This window comes from Echeneis naucrates, chromosome 3 (genome assembly GCF_900963305.1).
Source record: "Echeneis naucrates chromosome 3, fEcheNa1.1, whole genome shotgun sequence".
NCBI lineage: Eukaryota > Metazoa > Chordata > Actinopteri > Carangiformes > Echeneidae > Echeneis > Echeneis naucrates.
Window position 1 is genome coordinate 808,377 of NC_042513.1, and position 23,388 is coordinate 831,764.

Genomic DNA, 23,388 nt, shown 5'->3' on the forward strand with positions numbered 1-23,388 from the left:
TTTTTTTGAAAGGGGGGTATTTTTTATTTTTATTTTTAAATTTTTTTTACTTTAAAACAATTTCAACCTGGTCCCGCTGTGGCTGGCTAGCTGCTGTCATGTGCCACTGGTGCTTTCAACAGCTTTGACATCCATGGTCCCTAAGGAAAAAGTCTATTTGCATAATTGTTGTTTTCAACCGGCACCAACCACCTCCTAAATGCATCCTTTACCATCCATTTGTTGTTAAATTTGCACATCCCAATCTTTGCATGTTGAACCGCCCACTTCGACAACCACGGAACGTAATGGCTACAAACTGCCCGATGACAGTCTGTCACTGATGTACCATAAAATGGCAATTAATCGCGGAGCCTTTCATTTACTACATGGTCTTTGTACTAAGTTAATCAAACAAATACACACTATGTTTTACAGTCAACCACTGTGCTTTCCCAAATAAACGCACCGGTTTTCCAAAATTCAGTGTTGGTTTTGGCTTGCTCAATTTTTGTTTGCCAGTTTAATGGATGGAGATCATTTGGGTTTTTGGTGACAGTCACTTCTAAAGACGTAAAGGCTTTGTAGGATTTCTTAAAAAGAATGGATTGAAAACATGCATTCTTAACTGTTGTGGAGACTGGCATAAGTTTGCTTTTCTCCCAGCTGATAGAAAATCCTGAGAGATTGCCGACTGTATAGATGAGATTCAAGAGAGGACGTATTGATGTTTGCAGCTGGCAAATGTACTAGAGAGAGAGAGACTATCGCCCACATATAGCGAAAGATAGTGTCCATAGCCAAGCATTTTGAAGGGAGGGATTACAGGGCTCTGTCTGATACTGGCAGCGAGCAGTTCGATGATAATCACAAACAAGAAAGGGGAGAGGGGGCAACCTTGGTGGGTCCCACAGTGAATTGCAAATGGAGGGGAGATATTCTGATTAGTATGATGCGGTCGGTTTATTTATATATATTTATACTGTAGAGCAGTTATTTTATCAAGTACTTCTATTTTACGATCAGTTTTGTATCAAGCTTCTGGCTTGGTCAACTGATCATTGTCAGGACTGGGGGGGCAGAACGCGGTGAGCGTGTTGCGGGTAGGACCCAGATGCAGGAGCCGGAAACCAGGTAGGTGGAAAAAAGGACTTTACTCAAGGAGCAAAAAAATCTACAGGGCATGGGCAAGACCACTAGGCAGGGCATGGACAAGGCATGGACAAGGCATGGACAAGGCATGGACAAGGCATGGACAAGGCCACAACACGGAGACCGGACAATGACAACGACAATGGCAGCGACAGCGACAATGACAGTGACAATGATCCAACAAGGACAAGACTGAAAACAGGACTTAAATACACAGTGGTAAACAAGACACAGGTGATCCACATCAGGGGAGGGAAGACAATCAACATGGGACACAACCAGGAAGTAACATAACCGGGAACACGAAGGGACCAGGACTACAAAATAAAACAGAAAGTGACATGGACAGAACACTAACCCCAGTTTTAACCCAAAACCTGACAATCATCACATTTTTTTTGTTTGTTTGTTTGGTAAAGCATGTTATTCTGTTGTTCAATGTTCTGAAAAAAAGCTGCTCATTGAAATTGGGCCCATATACCTTTAATAATATTAATGGTATGGAGTTCAGAGTCCCACTAACTATAACATACCTGCCCCTCTGGTCTGAAATCATTTGACATCAGATAAATTGTATATTTTTTCTTATCATAATAGCAACGCCTCTAGATTTTGTACTGAAGTTTGACTGATAGGCCTGAGAAGCCCACGAGGGACAAAATATTTATCAAATTGCTGTGTCCATGTAAATCAGCCAACATAGAAAGCATCTACTGTATATATAAAAATGAAAACATTTTCAATGACTGTGGCAAGGCATATTCAATAAACTTAAACTGACGGATGTGCTGAAAAAACACCCCGTTATAATCCCAAAACCCTTCCCTATAAACACAGGAGAAGTGCTTACATACCCCTAACTTTATGTCAAAACTAGACTTAGGGACCAGCTGGTGGCCCAGACTAGCAGTGTAACTATCCATCTCTCTCCAAGCAGGGGAGACACCCCGCTAGGCAAACAAGTCTTGAGAAAGTACGAACATATTAGTCCTCGCACAAACTAAACATGGGTACATTTTATAAACTGGCAGTTTTTGTGAAACAACGTTAACTTACAACATCCTGTAGTGTGGTAGCATTTATCACAGAATGTGTCCAGGATATTAGTCTGTTCACCAGATTAGCGCATCTAAAGAAAAGTAACTTCCAAGGCTATTTCAAAGGTTGTAAAATAAATAAAAAATAAAACCAACATACAAAAGAAAGCCTTGTAGTAAAGGTCCCAATGTGGTACATTAATTCAACATTGAATTGCTGTCATGCTACCAGCTAATATGTACAATAGACATCTGTCGGTATGCATTCATTTTGAAATTTTGCACAGTAAAACTTGGATATCATGTCGCTGTATTCAAACATATTAGTAATTAATCAGTTTAATTTCTGTGATATCTTCAAATCTGATGAACCATCTTCAGTTACTCCAGGAATTAGAAAACAATTTTTTTTCTGTAAGAGTTCCCAGTTTCAAGGGAAGCAAAAGAAGCCAAATAAGTTGCTCCTCCAAGTGTTTGAATTGAAACCTATTGAAATGAATTGAAAGTAATAGCTTTTCACCTTAGCAACAGCTGATGTGAAATCAAATAATATATTGACCTGGACTCCATTAACCACAGGGCAATGAAACAATGAATTTGATGATAAATACAATAAATGTTTCTACCCTCAAAGGGTGACTGGCCGACATATTTTTTGGCAGCTTTGATATGCTTCTGAAACAGCGTTCAGATCATTTGTAGGAGGCTTCTAATTACCACAGAAGCCCAAGCTCATACCTCATCCATTCCTCAGCATTTAGCTTCATAATAAAACCTTCAGCAATAATTCTGCTGATTTACATGCTCAACTGAGCATGTGCCGATGCACTTAACATTAGTATGGTGTTTTTGTATGTATGTGTGTGGAAGAGAGATCTTATGTGCTTGTGTTGCTCCTCATCTGTTGCTGGAGCTAAAATCAAAAGCGGTATGCTCTGTGTGTACACAAGTATATACAGGGGTCTGTTGGGAGATCCTGGGGCAAATCAGTTTATTATATTTATCAGTGGTGGGGTGCAATGTGAGGATCACACCCACGCTCTCACTTTTAATCTTGCTTAAATATTGACTCACCCTCATGTAATGTTTTCATGTAAATACAAACAAAACATTCATATACAAACTGCTTACTACATGATTGACCTAAAGTCAGCCTGTTGAAGCCAATGTTATTTCATTTGTATATTACAAGGAGGGCTGGCCAAAAAAATCTTTTATAATCTTTTTATAAAATTCTTTCTTGGAAATTTTTATCAGACTGACATCTACTGCTATTAAAATGGAACACAAATGCATTTTAATTTTAAACTATGGCTGTCAAAATGAATGTGTTAATCCATATTGGTTCATTTGCATGATTAATTTGATTGGAATTTTAAATGAATATTAATTGTTATATTGTTAATTGAATATGAATCAATCATGATGAATCAAAAGGTGTACACCCTGGACAAGTCACCAGTCCATCGCAGGGCCAACATACAGAGACAGACAGAGACCAACAACCGCTCACACTCACACTCAGACCTAGGGACAATTTAGAATCACCAGTTAACCCAAACATATGTCTTTGGACAGTGGGAGGAAACCCAACCAAGCATGGGGTGAACATGTGCCATGAGATTAATCTGATAAAAAATTTTAATCGTTTAATCATTTTAAACATTAACCTTATGACCGCTAATGCTCCTTTGTCTCAAGGAGTTCAGATTTCACTGCTTCTTTCTTCACCTATCTCACTGGTAAAATTTGTGCTGTGCTGTACAGAACAAGCTTTGCTCACTGTAATTATTATGTGGAGTTAAAGAATGATGATGATGACTGTTAACTGTGTAGTCCAGGGATCCCTTAATCTTTTTGTACTCCAGACCAAAATGAGAAATTTAGTTTCTCACCATGGGACCTATGCTCATTAAAACATACTCCCATTTTTTTATTATGGGGACCAAAAGTGAGAAAATGTGGGTTCTCACACTGGACTGAGGGCACAGTGAGGTCACTCCACTGTAGTACAATTAGGCCATCAGACTGGAAACCAGGATCATTACCACATTAAAAAAAGTGAAACCAAAGTCCAGATTTGGTCCCGAACTGGTCTTTGAACTACATCCCCTTACGCTATATGACTCCCAAGGGTAAGATTGTAGCTGTATGGCAGATAATGTGCGGTATTTATGCAATAGATAATCATTATAAAGAACTAGAGACTGATGATAATGAGCTTTACCTGACTAGAAAATGGAATGCTTATGAATCATAATCTAATGGACCATGTGTAAAAGCTTCTGGACTATATTGAAGCACAGTCTATTAGAGAGACACACATGAGAATAAGTCCTATTCAGTTTGAGTACAATCTGTTCATGAATAATTCTCACATTGACTAATGACAAAATCCCATGTGATACTGAAAACAGAAAGATTAATGGATGGATGGATAGGTTGATAGGAATATGAAGTCAGAGTGGTAACTAAAACAGCGGTGAGTGATTCAAGTAAAACCAACCAATATGGCAGCTGCCCTCTTGCAGCAGTAGCATTAGCTTTCTGCTGAGGATGTGTCATAATTACAGTGAGGCTGAAAGATTGTGATTAAGGGGCTTTATTCCCTAGACAACGACCCAGAACTGTAATGAATCATCATTGTGAGTGTGTGATGTATAATCAGTGTTTTCCTCAGTATCGGCTGGAATGGTGGCACTGGATATATTCAAATGAAAATGATCGGTCCACTTGAAATTTCAAATTGTAAGATCTTAAAGCAGCACTTTTACACAGGTTTTGGGAAAAAAAACTCGCCTTAATATATCCTTCAATTAGAAAAATGTAAGTTATTTTGTCATATAAAAATTTGTCTGAGTCATAGCATTTCCTTCATGGTGAGGTTTAACAAAACACTGCAGAGAGAAATGGCTATAGATATTGGCTCTTGGCATGATTGCCCTGTGAGCATGAGAAGGTGGAGCAGGAAGAATGGGCCAAGTGGATAAGAGACAACAAGGAGAGAGCTGAGGAAAGTGGAGAGGAAAAGAGCACACTAACAAGCGGCACTTCACAGGTTTTTCCTTCATCCAGCACGCATCTGGAGAGCACCTAAAAAAATCTCATGTAGAAACAGATATCAGCCGATTACAAACACTGGCACACGTACACAGAGACACATATTCTGTCATGCCCTCCTGTCCTTTTCCTTTCTTTTTGACTCTTTTATTTTGTATGAACACATTTTTTAAAGGGTTAATTCTCAAGCTGAACATTTGTGCTAGATGTTTTTGCATTAGTATAAGTATCTGTATAAATAAATAAATAAATTAGTATAAATAATAATTTAAATAATTTTGTGTTTACCTGTCTTTACATCACTCCCTAAGCCAGTGGTTTACCACTTTTGTCTGATTCCCTGGGCCATTGGTGTGTACCATTTTCATTTAGAAGCTTTAGTGAGTGCATCTCACACCACAAAAAAACAAAATAATCTGCAAGTTAATATCTATGGCACTATTTCAGAAAATGTCATGTAAAAAACTATTTAATGATGTGTTGCTAACTAAACCTAACCTTCAAAAGCATCGCATTGCTCTTTACAGCGCACTGAAATGATGAAGACAATAATTATATCTTAAGCTTTTCTTTGTAAATTTAGGTTTACAGAAATATTTAATTGATTCTATAACTGTAAATTAAAAAACTTTGATATATTTTGTGTTCTCGAGGGTAACAAAGTAATAGTAAAACCCTATTTATCTTTTGAAATTAAATTACAGATTAAGCTTTGAAATCCTAAATTATGTCTATAGGGATTTCAATTGAACTAGATGAATAGTCTTATATGTATTGTGTGTATTTTATATACGTATATATATATATATATATATATATATATATATATATATATATATATATATATGTGTGTGTTCTATTTTTATGTTGCCTCCTGAGTGTTCATGACAACCAGAATTTATTGTTCATGATCATCTAAAAAAAAAAAAAGTGTCATGTGTAATCTTGCTGCATTTAGGGCTAATAGTAATGGCAGCAGCCAAATAATACTTTTATGCTTGTTGGCATATTGCATAGTGCTTTAATTCTGGCTAGACAGGTTTGTTTTGTAATGCATGTTTTTAAAATGACGAAAGCTGAAGGAACTGGTTCCAATGCTGACTGTGTCACTTATAAGTCTTGAGAATTAAAATGACACCTTCCAATATGATCTTGTCTAGTTCGAGATCACAACAAGCCATCACCTTGATTTTAAATGTGTAGTTAATTTAACACCGCTGTGACAGTCACAATCAAAATGGAACAGATTCGACTGCATTAGAATTTACGGGCTTCCAGATTCCAGCACATTTAATGAAATTTAAACACGTGTTGGTTTTCAATTCTACCATATTTGTTGTTCTTCCAATTTAATTTAATGTAAAACCTTTATTTATTTGCTAAGTAAAGAATTTATTGGACTTCATTTTGCACACTGCATGTTTGGATCTTTTGCAGATAAATAACACAGCAATCTGCTTGCTTGCTGGATAGAGTTTGTTGTCTTAGCAGGCAAATAGGAAGAATCTGGTATAATTCTTCAAACAACTGGTGATGCCAGAGCATTCATGTCACTGTAAAAAAAGTATAGACACAGAAGTGCTGACATACATAAAAGTAGCAATTTTGTAAGAGCAGGGATAGTAAAACAAGCACATGCAAACAGAAAGTGCAAATTTAATTATTACCAGGGGAAGGAGAAAGAATTTTCTGCCCCTCCATCACTATCAGGCTCTGCAGAGCTTTGAATGGGATTGATTTGGAGATTGCACAGGAGAGACCAGTAGTCATTTACTGGTGGTGGTGTGATGGCAAAATATACTTCACACAATCGTACTGTCAAGGTGGAGCAGCCAAAGAGGACAAACAAGCACAGAGCAAGACTTGCTATAATCAGGAAAGGGCAAAGAATGATAAAATATGCAGTAAAATTAATAAAGATTCCAGTGGTTGAGGCTGCACCCAAAATGACTGGCACATAATCTCTCTAGTCTTACTGCATTGTGAAATATTCCTTGCTTACTGGTCAGTGCCCCCCCTCCTCCAATTTACTCTTATCGGTGAGTGTATTGTAATAGCGTGGGACAAAATGTGTGGCTCTATTTACAAGCGTGGGTGGCTAATATGAAGTGGAGCATACCACAGACATTAGAAGTAGCAAACAAGAATGGATATCAACAAGGAAATGAATCATCTTGAACCAATTCCGCAAAAGTTGACTTTTTGAGATGAAGGGTTTTCTGGAGATGCTTTGATGATATGGAAATGACATTACGCATCACAAGCTTGTGTTTAAATGTTGAATGGTCTTTTAAGTGCAAATATGGGATTAAGTCAGTTTGAGAATTTTTGATATAGGCCCAACAGTGATATTTGGCAGCTGTTTTTCCCTCTCTAACAATCTCATGTTGTTTGCATGAGCTGGATCTGTTTCAGCAATTTGAACCTTTATATTTGCTGCCAATGAAAACCATTTGAACATGAGTTAAAGAGAAAGGGATGAGTACGCACAACAGAGAAAGTGTGTTTTACAGTCTGTTTATGTGGTGATTTTTGGACAGAACATCAAACGCACAGCAAGGCAAAAAGACAGCTGATTCTGTTTGCATCATATCTCAAGCAAACATACATACACAGTGTTTTGAGACTCACAACCCCTGAGCACACACATAACTAAATTACACTAATGCAGCAAATCATTCATCCATCTTTTATACCAGGATGTGCAAAACTTCAGCATCCCTTTGTAAATTGTGTGTGAGAGAGAAAAAGCAAAGTGAGCAAGCTGGGAATATGAAAGAAGAAAGATAGAGGGAGTGGTAATGGTAGAAGCAAATGTGAAAGATACAAGAAAAGATAGGCAAAATATAAGAATGAGGCATTAAGCAGCATATTTTGTTGGTCAAATCTTATAACCTTTCAGGACTATTTTGCCTTTTATTATCATTTCAGCATTCATATTATTTTCAACATTTTGCTCCTCATTCACTTCACTTTTACTTTTTTGTATTTTGCTTGCCATCATTATTCTTCCAGTGAGTTTCCATCAAGACAGGTGAAGTCTAAAGTCCTTTGACTGGTTCCTTACATGTTGTCTAGTCTTATTTATCATTCAGCAGATGATTCAAACCAGTGTAAAATCTAAAGGCAATACCAAAAGCCAAAATATAAAACTGGCCAAAAAAAATCACAGAGCCTTTTGTACCATTTCTAGCAATGGAACAGATCATACAGATAGATAATAAAAACAGGAGTGAATGAAAGCTGAAACCAGCTCTCTTCTAAAGATCTCTGCATGTGTTGGTTTATATTGCCACAACAATAAGCACTCTATCAATTTAATTTTATGCAAAAAATATTCTCTGTCAGAATTTCTCCCAGAGGGTTTCGATAAATCTTTCAGTCATTCTTCACTCTATTTGTTGTTGTTTTGTTCAAGTCGAACTGTATGACTATGCATGGACAAAGTTAATTTTAGTTCCTCCTGTCCATGTATTAAACCTTATAAAAAGTCTGCCCACAACCCCTGTCCCAATAAACCTTCTATATATATATATGTCCTATTTTTTCATTCTTTTCTAATTACAAAGTATAGGCTGAACGTCTGGAATTGTTATCTTAGCATCTTTCCTATCAATATTCCACTGACATAACATTTTGTTTTTTAATTAAATGTGACACATTCCATAATTGTATATATACACAAGTGGTGACAGCTCAGTAGTGCCTATTATGCCTTTCTTACTATGACCAGTCAGAAATTGTACTGTGAAACACAACTATTCAGAAATATTAAACTAAAGGTCTTATTTAGGTTCCTTGATTTACTGACATTTTAAATCAGGATTCATACCGTTTTTCTGTTTTCTGAAAGAGAACATGTTTCTTTTCTCATTGTGGAATACCTGTAGATAGAAATGAATAACATTTCATATTTCATATCTTTAAATGTTTTTAGTGCATTTATTACTATTACTGTCAAGGAAAAGCTCTTAATTACATATTAAGACCTAAGTGTTTTTAAACATGATTCCAAACCAGCAGAGATTACATCTTAAGATCTGTGGTTTTTAATATTCATGTGGTCACAATGACAAGTATATTTTACCCTTTCATTTTTTTTATAAAAAATTTGAAGAATTATAACACAGATTGCTTTCAATAATCACAGGAAGTGCTGAAATCTTCATCATATCCTAAAAAAAAACCTTTTTCCTTTTTTTAGTGAGTCAGAGTGGTCTTGCAGGTGATTTGTGTCCAGATCCTGGAGTTCCAGAAAATGGCAAGAGGATGGGTTCTGCGTTCCAGTAAGTAAACTAAAGCTTTTAAGTCAAATCACCAAATCAGTGGAAAAAATCTATTAAAACAGACATTGTGGCTCTTTTAGCTAGTGTAAGAATCTATAGCATAAGTCAGGTGTGTATTGACCAGATCAAAGTAATTTCTTGCAATGGAATACAAGTGTAAACATGGCACCAAGTCACCAAATCATTTGGCCCACAGTAAGGGATACTAGCTTAGTTTATTAGTGTTTTGTGATTAAGTTAAGTTATTGGTTAAGTTCTCTCTTTCTCTTCTTCACTCATAAACGTCAGATATCCAGTAGGCTGTGAATGAGTGCCAGGCTGTTCCAGATCTGGTGCAAGAATTACTCCAAATTAAGTGAACATCTTACCAAAGCCCTCCATTGTATTCAAACTAAAGGGTTTTGTGGTTTGCGTATCGTCATAAATTGTCAGATGCAGAAACATTTTAGCTGTGAGGCATCTTATCTATCTGGTGTATAATACAATTTAAAATTCACATTTGACATCTTTCAAATTCTCTGTAGAAGGAACAAAAACAGCTTTGTCTATATGTGATAGAAATCAGAAGTTCTGCTGGCAAGAGCTATAGTTTGACTTGGACTTTGAGACCAGAGCTCCAGGTCAAAAACAAAAGTTTTGGATCCTTCACTGTGTGTTTACAGTCACTACTGGTTATCCACAATAGCTCGGACTCTTAGAGTCTTACACATTAGTTTTTACCAGTTTACAGTGAGTTTATAGAGGTCTTTACTCATGTATAAGTCATTCACAGAAAATGCCAAAGAATGTGATTTTGGCCCGTAAACAAGGATTTGATGGATGCTGAGATTTTTAAATGTTTCACTTCATGGTGTTTGTCATCTGATCGGTAGAAAGGGAGACATAATTTTATTTAATCAGAAGTGAGAAATTATGAGTTAATCACCTCTCCCTACAACTTATCCACTTAGTATCAGTAGCAGCTAAATTGTTCTTACATTTAGTTTATGATAATGAGAGACTCAAATCTGTCAATTAATTCCTATAAATTTATGTGACTAAAACTGAGGATCTTTCTCTGCTGTGTGGAACATGGCTGTATCTTACATTCTGATCCATAGACAACCACACGTACAATAGTGATTAATTGGAATTTCAAGTAAATGGGAATAATGGCAACGTTTTCTTTCCTGTAAGTTTCACAGTGTGTGGTTGTATGAAAGGAGACTGGCCCAACCCTTTGGACTCAGGCTGTAAGACTCTACAGAGTCCAACAACAGCTACTGAATCGGCAGACTCTCACAGAGTGAATGTTTGTCCAGGTGGTTGATTGTAGTGTGTATCTGCAGGGAGGAGACAGTTAGCTTTAGAGACAACACACCATGAAATCTTCCACTTAAATAGCTGAATAGCTCTCTCACGTGTTAGACTGCAGGGAGTTGAAGAGACGAGGATGATCAGAACAAGTGATGAAAGTAAACAGAGAGGAGGCATGATGAGTGGCAAAGAGAGAACAGAGGAGGAAAACAACAGAGGATAGGCATTAGTGGGAACAATACAAAGACAAAAATTCTCGCAGGGAAAGAGGAATTCTAGATTGCAATTGGAGGATTTGTGATTGCAATTATCTGCCAGTGAGATCCAAATGCACTTTCATCATTAATACTGTGACCATCATTCATATATTATTACAACAATTACCCCCTGGAAGTGTCCTCTTCTCTTGAGATATTCACAATAATGTAAGAATTTTCCACAAATATCATCAATGTCAGCTGAATGTAACTAACAGAACCGTCAGAAGTTGTTTATTCCTGTTTTGGATGTTTTTGAAGTGTTATTTCTGTTGTGTGTCCTTAATCAGAGTTGGCTCCAGTGTCCAATTCAGTTGTGATGACAGCTATGTATTACAAGGATCTAAAAGCATCACCTGTCAGCGAGTCACGGACACATTGGCTGCTTGGAGTGACCACAGACCCATTTGCAGAAGTAAGTTTCACTTGCTGCCACCTACTGTGGGGGTGAGGGGAGAATATATATATGTATATATATATATATATATATATATATATATATATATATATATATATATATATATATATATATATATATATATATATATATATATCCAGCAGTCTTTCATCTGCTTGAGTTGGAAGTTCCTCATAGATTTTGCAAAAATACAGAATGGAGAATAGAGAATGAAGCTAAAATAAACATATACAGTATATTGTGTATCATTACAACCATGTTTGGTCATGTAAGTTCCTAGTGCAACAGAACTTGTCACAATTAAACTGTTTAGTGTTTACATATCCTCCTAATGCCATAACAATTTAACCCTGTTCCTAGTCTTTGAGGCCCAAACCAAATCAACGATCTAAATAGACTGAGTATTGCCTTCTTCATGGTTACATACTTACATGGTTGGAAAAAAAATCAAGCCATTATGAGAATCAGAGACAAAATTATGGAGATTATTTTGTGTAAGAGGCAAACAAACAGTCTGAAAAGTTTGTCTCATTGTCTCAATGTAATTATTTTTTAACTGCTCCTAGAAATGACAATCATAGCTTGTGTGCCAATTAAAAATGGCAAAAATGTATGGCTGGACAATCCAACACAAATTTCTGCTTGTTTCGAATGCAGAGGTCCTCAAAGTGTAGTGCCATGAAATTATATGATTTATCATAATGATTTATATCGCAGTGATTTACTTTTTGCTGTTTGTTGATGTATTAAAATCACATCTCATCTTCTCACTGTTTGGCTGAGTGACTAAATAAATAACTGTGTGAATGCAAGAGCAGTGATGTGGAGGCTCTCACTGCCCACATTTACTGATAATACCCTGTCGGGTTTGTTGCTCCACACTGAAAGGCAGACACATAGCACGCCCAAGTGTGCATACACATACACACACTTACAGCGACACAAGAAGTGTCCAATGGACAATGTCGCACACATCATAGCTGCAGCAGTATTTTTATTGAGCTGTGTGTGTTTGTGTGACTGCCTGTTTGACAGACAGGCAGTCCCTGTGCTCAGACAGATACTGTAGGGTTTCTGTCACGCTGTATTATACTGTACGTGTATGTTCTGTGTGTGTGTGTGTTTGTGTGTGTGTGTGTGTGTGTGTGTGTGTGTGCATATGCCCATCTGTCTACATGTCTGTCTGAACCGCAGAAATCTACCAGACTTCATGAAATGGCCAGTCTTGTCAGGAAGAGGCAAGAGAAATGGAGGACAGGAAGTAGGTGAAATAAGTAGAGGGTCATAGATATTATTTTTACACTTAGCTTCCAGCTCTTACTTCAAAATTTGTTTGTTTTATGGAACCGATACAAATTTTGTTTTAGTTTGCAGAACTTATGAAAACTGCTTTATATTTTTGTACAAAATGAATCAGTAAGAAAGTGAAGTGATCTTCTTTTCTAAAATCATTGTTTGTGGTCATGAAACAACATAATATAGCAGTTGATGGAAATAAAAGATGATTTAACATAGGGCAAAGAATCAATACTTCACAAAATTAAATTGTTTATTTAATTCATTTTGTTTTGATATTGACAAAACAAGTGTCTGAGCTGGCAGAAATGACAATAAATTAATAAAGACAAAGAGCCCTGATTAGTGAGACATTTATTTGTTCAATAAGTACATTTCCAGCAGGATACAAACTAGGGATGAGCGAGTACACCACTATCCATATCTGTTCAGCCATCTATATTATCTGTATCCGTATTCGTACACATAAGTTACCACACAACCAAAAAAGCAACCTGGTATATGCTGTCCAAAGCAGTGAAGAATGCAAGGATGTATCTATTGGGGAGACTAAACAACCTTTAAACAAACGCATGGCCCAACACAGAAGGGCAAACTCCTCAGGTCCAGTCTCAGCTGTCGATCCCCATCTAAAGGAAAAGGCACACTCCTTTGAAGACAGCAATGTCAAGATCCTGGACAGAGAGGACAGATGGTTTGAAAGAGGAGTAGAAGAAGCCATCTATGTAAAAGTGGAAAAACCAACCCTGAACAGGGGAGGGGGCCTGCGACACCACCTATCTCCCATTTACAATGTCACCCTTTCATCTGTACCCAGGAGAATTAACAACTAAACTCAGACGACTCTCAACAATTATCGCTCACCAGGGGTACACCTGACTCTAACATACTACTTTCCGTTACTTTTTTAATTTGTAACTGTAGCTAATTACTTTTTTAAGGAACTTGGCCAACACTGGTGAAGAATTATAAAAGCACAGAGAAAAACAGGAGAGACAAAATAAGCAAAAAATAAACATAAGAGGATCAATAAGTTGTTGTACACTAACACGTGGACAGGCACAGGCTAAAAATTCCTGTACTGTAGCGCTGGTGTATCTGTTTTCACTCTCCTGGGATTCAACCCCATGAGCTTCTCTCACTCTCTACTGCGAGTTTACTGTTCGTTAGAAGCTAGTCTTTAGGATGAATTGCCATGAATGTATTTTTGTGTATCTCTAGATATGTGTGTTTGTGTGTGTGTGTGTAACTGTGTGTATCAGTTGTGTTTTAGCTCCCTTTTCTAATTAACAGGCTGATCAGTCATCTAAGGTCCCCCTCTGCCTCCCTTTCTCCCCTGGTATTTTCTCTCTCTCTGTGTCTTGTCTCTTGCCCTTCCTCCTTAATTTTTTTTCTTTTTCTGTCTCACATTATTATGTTTTATCCCATTCACTCAAGCCTTCTTGATCTTCTCTCTCCTTCATGTCTCTCACCATGGTCTTACCACTGACCTTTATTGATCAACTACTATCATTTGCAGCCTTCTATTAATCTTAATTCTATCAGTTTGTATTATTATTCTTATATGTTGCAGTCTTTCTTGTCTTGTTTTGATTTTTGCGGCTGTCTCGCTGGTTTTCCCTCACTTGATTGGCAGTGATAGCCTGCAACTTATTTATTATGATGGAAGAGGGCCATATATATGATCAGCAAGCATTTTCTCAGCAGTGCTTGTTGACTTAAGCTGACTGAAGTATGCCGTTTAACACTACTGTGCCAGAGAGCCAGCTGTTGTAGTAGGACTTCTGACGTAATATGTTGTTGTTTTTCCCAAAATATCCCACTAAGGCAATAACACATCAGTGACTTAATGAGGAACTAAAATGCAAGAAATTTTACCTTGAAAATCCTACAGGACTATGTCGATATGTGATGACTTGGAACAATAGAATGAAACAAGCTATTGATAAGAGGAATCTATGAGCTTTGTAAGCTTTGGAAAAATGAGACTGCACCACATGCAGTTAAGCCTATGGTTAGCATTGTCATGGTAACAATAAAAAGCATGGTTCTGGATTGGCCATTGAAATTAAGCTCCTCCTAACGTTGAGCCTGACTGCCTCCATCGCACCTGTCATAATTACTACAACCACTAGAGGTTACCACAAAACATAACTATGGGGCATAATAATCCATCATCAATTGGAAAAAAGCTGTATACACAGAGCTGCAGGTTTAACAACCTTGGTTAATAGCTTTGCATCAAAAATACGCAAAAGTTCTGCAAGCAATAATCACCACAACAAAATCTTGAACCACACTACCAGTGTATCAGACCATTAAGCCTCTGTTCGGCCATGTCACTCATATGCTATCTCTCAGTCAGCAAGGTGATTCCGAGCCAAGTCATTAAACACACAAAGGCAGATCTGTTATCCTTATATACACAGAAATAGCCAACAAAAAAACTATATAGCCACTTTGTATTTAAATACGAAAAAAGTAAAATAGGTAAATGTGTTTGATTTGTCTTGAGTTGTATTGAATACTTTAAGTATGATCCCATTGACATATGCCTCCAAAACAAATTCATGTAGGTTCAGCATCCTGCCAAAACCAACCACAGTTTTGGTTTATGTTATCACGATTCCCATAGAAAATCTGCCTCTTCTTCTGTTAATACCATACCCATTTTCTCTTCCAAAGGTAAGACATCATTCACAATCTGTGAGCACAATTTTGATTACCTCATGAAAAATTTTTTAAAGCTCTTTGTCACTCTGTCTCTCTGCTGTCCTCCTTTTCTAGCTCGTACCTGTGGCAGTAATCTGAGGGGACCCAGAGGGGTCATAACTTCTCCTAACTACCCTGTACAGTATGAGAACAATGCCCACTGTGTGTGGGTCATCACTGCAATGGACTCTGGAAAGGTGAGCATTGTCACTTTATTATTCCTCCCTTAAATTTCACCAGGTGTTTCGACAATTTCTATAACCTAACACTTGTTCCTGAAGTCACAGGGATGTCAACATGCCAGTCCATGACCCCTGATTTTCTTCAACCACGCATTGTTCCAACTTGTAATTTTTACACAAGATTATTGATCAGATATATTTTTGTCAACTATTGCCAAAATAATGCATAAAATATTTCTCCTGGTATTGACTTTGAAAACTTACAGTGGTTTTAAATTAGCTAATATATCAACATTGCATTGAAGTAAGATAGGGAGTAATGTTTTAGGGTTTCTTCCTATTTTCATACATACTGACTTAAAATTAAAATTTTAAGTAACTCTTGAATTTTAAATGATTTCTTGCACCTGTGGTACAAAGATCACAAGTCAGAGATATCAACAGTTTCTTTTGTGGTGTCATTGTTTTTCTTTTATTGAGTTTATCAGGACAATGTGCACAATCATGAATCATTCATCAAATGAAAAGATGTGTTCACCAGATTTAGCAAAAGCTAATTTCCATCTGTAATAATGACATAAAGAGCAAAAACACCAATTAAAGGTGTACGTAAACGCTAGGGGTGTAATGATACACAAATTTCATGGTTCAGTTCGGTTCAAAATTTTTGTGTCACAGTCACATGTTTTTTTGTTACAAAAAAGAGAAATTTCTGTTTCAAATTTGCATATGATAAATCAATCATCTTCTGTGGTGCATTCTTGGCACAAGGACACAGCTTCCTACAAATAAATTTTTAAACATTCTGACAAAAGTATGCTGTACATTTCTATAAGAATATAAAATAAATAAAAAGAAAAAATAAATTTATCTAGTGCAGCTATACCTGACACATTTTCTGCTATGCATACTTAGCACCATATAAAACAAAAACAGCACCATGTAGTTGATCATTATGTGACATTTCTGACGTAACGTTATGTTTTTGCCATCAGCCTCATAGTCATACATACATACATACAAAAACCGAAGTTCCACACACCAGATCTGAAGGGTGGTACAGGAGCTTTGATCTCAGATGCATTATAGGCGGTAGCCATGTTGCAATGCGCTAGCTTCAGGTGCCGAGGGGAGCCCTCTGGGCCTTCAAGGTATGAGTGAAGGCATAATAAAAAATATTTAAAGAATTTTTGTACTACTAACGATATAGGTATTGAATTAATTACAATTTTCAATTATTTTTTTTCAGTCAGTACTAGTAATAATTTCTTTATCATTGTAATAAACTTGGACAATATTTTTTGGGAAACAATTGGTCAATAGAATGAGAAACAGACCAATCGCATTTTTTCTTCCAATGGTATCTGGCTAGGCTATTAAATCAGCGATTCCTCCTGATGAGGTCGACCATCACCTGACTTGTAATTGGTTTGCTGCAAGCTAGAAAGGGCTACCATCAGCATTTTCAAGCTAGTAGCTACAGTCGCTATCAGTGGCAAACAGGCCGCAGCATCACTGTCAGACCCAGAGCCACAGCAGCAGCAGCACAAAACTGAATTTGTAAGTATACTGTAGGCCTAAACCTACAATTTGCAGACAGTTTTATAGCCATGAAGGCCAGGCCAAAAATGGTTGAGCATAACTTACAAAGAACCTTTTCCTTTTCCCATTTCACCTCAGGAGGTGTTTGTGTTATGCATTTGGCAGAAATAATAAATATTAAATTGAATATTAAAATTCAATTGTGTCTAAGCCGAAACATTGGATCCATCTTAAGTTGTTGCACAATAGCTAATGTTAATTCTAGACGTTTTACTTTCATTCCAGCTAAACAAATATGTGAAATAAGTGAATGCATGATGTGCTTGTTTTGTTTAGTTTTTGTAAGTAAATGATGTCATGATAGCCAGTGTTGATTGATTGTTTTTCCAGAATCACCTTGGCGTGTTGTGAGGCCAGTTGGAACAAATACACCTTTAATGTGCTGAACATCCATGTGACAGGGCTCTTATTACAGGGCTATTATTTGTATTGCTATGTTTAATCTTTTATTGCTGCATGTGGTCCTATTGAAGGCCCTGGGTCTGGCTCCACAGTTCATCACTGTTCACGTGTAGCTTCTGTCTCAGTAGCTTGTTTTGGTTTGAATGACTGGGGGAGGCACAGCTCAGTGAACTATGCCGCCTAAGGCGACAAAGTCCACCATCGTCACAAGTTGATAAAATAAATAAATAAAAATGTATATTGTTCAAATACACATTTGAGCCAAATCGAGACCACTGTATCGGCCACTTTAATCGACCACAGTTCAATACGAATATGTGTATTGGGGCACCACTAGTAAACACACACATAGTCATGCCTCACCACAGGTCTCCATTTTGACTAACATCTCCCTGCTTCTTTACTATTTATCTCTATTCTTCCCTTTTCTCCACTGCTTCATCCTTAGTTTCTCCTATCATCTTAGCTCTTTATCATCCTCCAGACTTACCTTGTCTCTACTCATCTACTCTGCTCTGCAGTACTCTCTTTCCATCTACTTATTGCTTCTATCATCTTCTTTCCTCACTTCGCTTTAATTTATGCAAGATATTAAGTTTGAAAATGGAGTAGTGTGAGAGGGCAGAGCAAAAAGAGAGAACCATTGCATTGAGATGATTGAAAATTGGGAGAGACGGAGAGATGGAAATATAGAGTAGAAAAATGAGCCTTAATATCTGGCGTGCTACTTCACATTTAAAAAGTGGGCATCAGGAGGAGTGAAAAGTACTCAATGTCCAAGCAGGTACTTGACATATTGTATTGAAGTTGTCTGAAAAGATGGATAGAAATAGAGTCCTTTCAGCTCTGAGCCTCTGGGAGCTGGATGAATAAATAATGAAATCTAACTGACAAGAGAGAACACTAAATAAAAGTGAAAAAATGAAAGAAAAATATTTTGATCTTGATAGAGGGAAGTGACATGAAGACAACAGCTTGTCATGGTATGATAAAGTTTCAACCAAGTGTAACTGGATGTCACTGTAAACAGAATCAACATAAGACTTTCCCAAATGACATAATCTTCCATATCCCTGCATACTTCCCCATTGACAAATCTTGGATCAGATGTGTCCCACCCACCACTGTTGCTTGTGTTGATGGCGAGCATCTTCTTCAAGGTGTGGGGCTTATTAGGCGTTTCTCCGAATCTATAGCAGCTTTGCAATTATTAGCAGATTATTTAACTCACTTGCAAGAAGGCACAATTGACATGAATGCATTTGTCAAAGTTATATCATGAGAAATATATCCCATATTGTTAGTGATTGGAGTTGATGCCAGTTGTAGGTTGAACAGCCATAAATGTACAGTATAGTGTTTTTTAAAAAATACAGTATGATAGATTCTAGTAATGGGAATTCCAGCTCTGTTTAGAGAGCCGGTTATTTTGGCATGGTTCGCTATAAAGAGCCGACTCTTTCGGCTGTAAAGGGGCTCCTCAGATTTTTTATTGCTGAAATTAATTTATTAACATAAATAATAAATAATAATGTAAAATGAATTTCTACATGTAAAAAACGTACATTATATCAAATGTTCAGTTTTCATATAGCTTATTATACTCAACACAGAGCAGAGTACAAAAAATAAATATGTATAAATAAGTACAAAAACAAAGACCCTTCTCAATTAGACAAAAGGTCCAATCTCTGATTGTATACTTATTTATTCATCAACTTTTAACTATTTAGTGTGAAACAACAATAAATCCAAAAAGAACTAAATTAAAACAATAACAACACAATAACAATAAATTAAAATGTGTAAACAAAAAAGAAAAACAGATAACAGTTTCAGCTAGTCTTTAGAAGAGATTGTGCCTCAGCTTTGATGGGTTGCTTCTGTTCATTCTGTTTTTGCCCTGTTTTTTTAGAAGATTCGCTCAGAGAGGACGGATGTTGGCTACAATAAACAGTCTCCATGCCATCAGATGTGCAAGGCATAGGTAGACTGAAGCCTTGGTCACCCATTCTGCCTTTGCTTGATCAATGAAACTGAAATTCATCAAAATGTTGCCTCATTTCCTGCCACTCATTTTCAATTCCCACTTGTTTCCAGCATCTCTGTGTGGGTGTGCTAGTGACCGTTCTCTCTTTATGCTGTGTGTAGCCCCATCCCCTCCCCCTCCTACTCAGTGCTCATGTAGCCGACCAATCACGAGTCCGAGCCAGGCGGGATCTGGTTCCAATCATTCATTTCAAAGAGCCAGCTCTCAGAGCCGTATCGTTCGCAACCGACACATCACTAATAGATTCACATAGCCTAAGTTTGTGACAGATGGAATACATTTTATTTGTGGACTGCACACATACACACACACACACGTGCATGTTTGTGTGTTAAAAATGCTTCAGGTGTGAGAGCACTTTAAGAATGTCCTATAATGACATATTATTAGCTACTACAGCTGCTGGCATTTGCAGAATGTCACTGTGTACATACAAAGTGGGAGCGGCAAGGACAAAGACAAACAGCAGGATAAAGACAGCTGTAGGGCACACCAGATATACGTATTAGGATAGCTTTCAACTCTATATTTTAAAATATAGGGGATAACTTTTTTCATATGCATAATGTGGAACTCACATTAGACCTGAGCTTGTTGGGAGTGATATCCATTTTGGCAGCTGTCAAAATCAATTAAGTTTTTACTGACCATCACTGCCGACACCTCATTTGAAGCCCACATGACAGTGTATGTGTGATGGGATGCTACACTGACCTGGACCATCACTCTGTTCCATGTTTCTGTTTACTAGTCTTCTCTTTGTCTGGATGCCTTACTTAAAGCACCTTTAATTTTTGTTAATCTCAGTTAAACAGTTTTAATCATTAGTTCATTTGTATATGTGGGGAATGATTGATAGATGATTGGACACACCACTTAAAATTCTGCAGTAAAAAAAACAATGTTTGTATGGTGTGGATTTTTGTGGTTGGTTAGAAGGATAATGCAGAAAGACTTAGAGAGAGAAATAAATATTTAAATAGGGTGAATGAGTATGAATTATGATAAATAATGTTCATCCTCTCTTTACACTGCTTTAATTCCATCAGAGAAATGTGCTGACCCCTTTGTCTGGCTTTAGTTCTCCTCTCATCACTGTCTTTGTTCTCTCTCCTTCTCACTTGGTCTCTGACTGCCTATTTATCCAGATGATTTTGTTCATGTTATAAAAGCTGCGACAGAGACATATCATAGTGTGTGCTGTTTTTGTTCCTTTATTGTGAAGGTTTTTGTGCATGTGTGTTTAATAGAGATATTTTAAGGCTGACTGGTTATGTGTCAGCTGTCATTGTATTAAGTTCTGAATAAAAAGAGCACAATCAATATAGTTTGCACTTGTGTGACAGCTGTTGAGTAAAATGCTGCAAGTGCACGTTTGTTTGTTGTTTGTTTGAGTGTACGCCAATGTTATTAATTGTGTTCACACATGTCTGATTGTATGTGATTTCATAAATGTTGACTGTTTTCTGTTTGCCAACTTAATTTCTATCTGCCAGAGGTTGGTAAAAATATGTTGTATAGCAAACTGTCAATTTTTGTCTGGTATTGAGAGAAACCCAGCTGAGCAGTTGAAAAAAATACTTAACACAGCCTGTGTGTGTGTGTGTGTGTGTCAGTCATTTGATTCATTAATAACAACCATATAATTATTTTGTTCAAGTCTGGACCACGCCTGACTGCTTGCACACATACACCCCGAAATGCACCATCACACATGCCCATTAGGCCTATAATCACTGTTCTCTTTTTCCTGATGAATACTCATTTGTGTGTGTGTGTGTGTGTGTGTGTGTGTGTGTGTGTGTATGAGAGCACTTGGATACGCGTGCAGTATTAGGGTATTGGATGTCTGGTCATTTTCACGCATGGATCATCATCATCACTTCTTGAGTATTGGCAGGACGCATTCTGTGACGTCATATTCGGTTAAATTCTATTTGATACAGAAATTGAGGCCAAAAAGGAGAAATATAAGCCCTAGCCAGAATATGCTTAAGTCTGGTCTAAATTAACAATGGTGTGTTGATTTGCAACATGCTATCCATAAAGTGAAAAGTGGAAAGCTACCTGCTGTATATTTACTCTCGTAGATGTCAGACTTATATGTTACGATAATTACATACTCAGTAATAATACAGACTGAACAGAATGCATTAGTGAAGTGTGGAGTAAACAACCATCTCTACACATTGTCATGGAAAAAGTTTCATCCATCACTCCCTGATGAGACTGGCTTGATTATATTTTGGCATTTAATCAGAATTTGGCAGTTTGACACTGTATTAGCTCTCATATACCACAGAAGGAAGCATCTGTTCAAATCCCACATCACTGAAACAAAACTTTTCAGAGCAAAGTGTGCTTTGCTCGTTGTGTCACAGAATAGTTTATGGCACAGTTTGCCTTGGGCTGTCGTGCAGCTGTTGCTCACACATAGTTCGCAGTTTATTTTACTTAACTGTCCAGCCAACAGGTTAACAGTACTCAAAGCAGCTGTAACACCTCAACAAGGGATTTCATTTTACCACGCAGCAGCTTTTTGCTCTTTTACCACTTAAGGCACAAATTAACCTCAGGGGAGAATTAAGACACTTAAATCTAGCACATCTGAGTACTTTCAGGTTAAAGTTAACAGACTTGCACTTGCACTTGCCTGTATATTTTTAAATTGACTGGGACTTTATACGTCCCATGTGGATAATCATCTGTCTGAGCAACAATGTTCAAACAGAATAAGTAACTGAGAAAACAGTGACTTTCAAACCCAAAAATTCAGGAACAAACCACTATAAATATTACCCACATTGCTGCAATATGAAACTATTGCATGATACAATGGCTGATGCAGATTCAAGGAAATTACTCTCTTATGGACAGACCTGAAAAAATTCAGACATCATTTTATATTTAACCTCCATCATCACTGCTGTCTATGCTGAACTGAGATCTAGTGGAAGTTGCTAGCATCTTTGGCTACAGTGCTGCCTCTCATGGATATCAATCTTCATAGTCAGATTTTTTACATCATTTGTCACATTGTTGGCAGCAGGGCAGCGTAGTGGTTAGCGTTGTTGCCCCACAATAAGAAGGTCACGGGTGTGGTTACTGGCCTGGGGCCTTTCTGCACAGAATTTGCATGGTCTCCCTGTGTCTGCGCGGGTTTCCTCTGGGTACTCTGGTTTTCTCCCACTATCCAAAGACATTGTGTTTAGGTTAACTGGTGACTCTACATTGTCCGTAGGTCTGTTTGTCTCTGTCCCGGAAAATTGCTAGGGTTGGCTCCAGCACCCCCTCACGACCCTGAAACGTAAAGGCGCGAGAAGACAAATGGATGGATGGACTTGTCACATTGTGTATTTTACATTTTCAACTTCTTGTTTTGTCAGTCCCCTTTTTCAGTAGCAGTGAAAATTGTTTGGCCTGTTGTTTTCATTTTCTCCTTGTGTTGATTCCCACACTTGACTCAAAATGAATTAATGTCGGTCCATGTCAGCCCCGTGGTTGACCGGCAGTTGTTGTTTTCTGCCCTCTGGTCAGTACACACTGTCTCTGAAAAATAATCTACATGCAAAACGGCGATGAAGGCTTTTTACCAATTTCAGCAATAGACTATGTGAGCTACTGTATCTACACCTGAACCATTACCTTATACCATGGTA

General features: G+C 37.3%; 1 protein-coding gene across 1 annotated transcript in view; it reads left to right on the forward strand.

Moving 5' to 3' along the window:
• The window catches only part of LOC115040707 (CUB and sushi domain-containing protein 1-like), a 299,299-nt gene that overhangs the window by 120,453 nt on the left and 155,458 nt on the right, over positions 1-23,388 (forward strand). Inside the window, exons 7-9 of the mRNA XM_029497673.1 lie at positions 9,433-9,514; positions 11,358-11,482; positions 15,569-15,690. Of these exons, the coding sequence (XP_029353533.1) occupies positions 9,433-9,514; positions 11,358-11,482; positions 15,569-15,690 (329 nt within the window). The remainder of the gene's footprint in view (positions 1-9,432; positions 9,515-11,357; positions 11,483-15,568; positions 15,691-23,388) is intronic.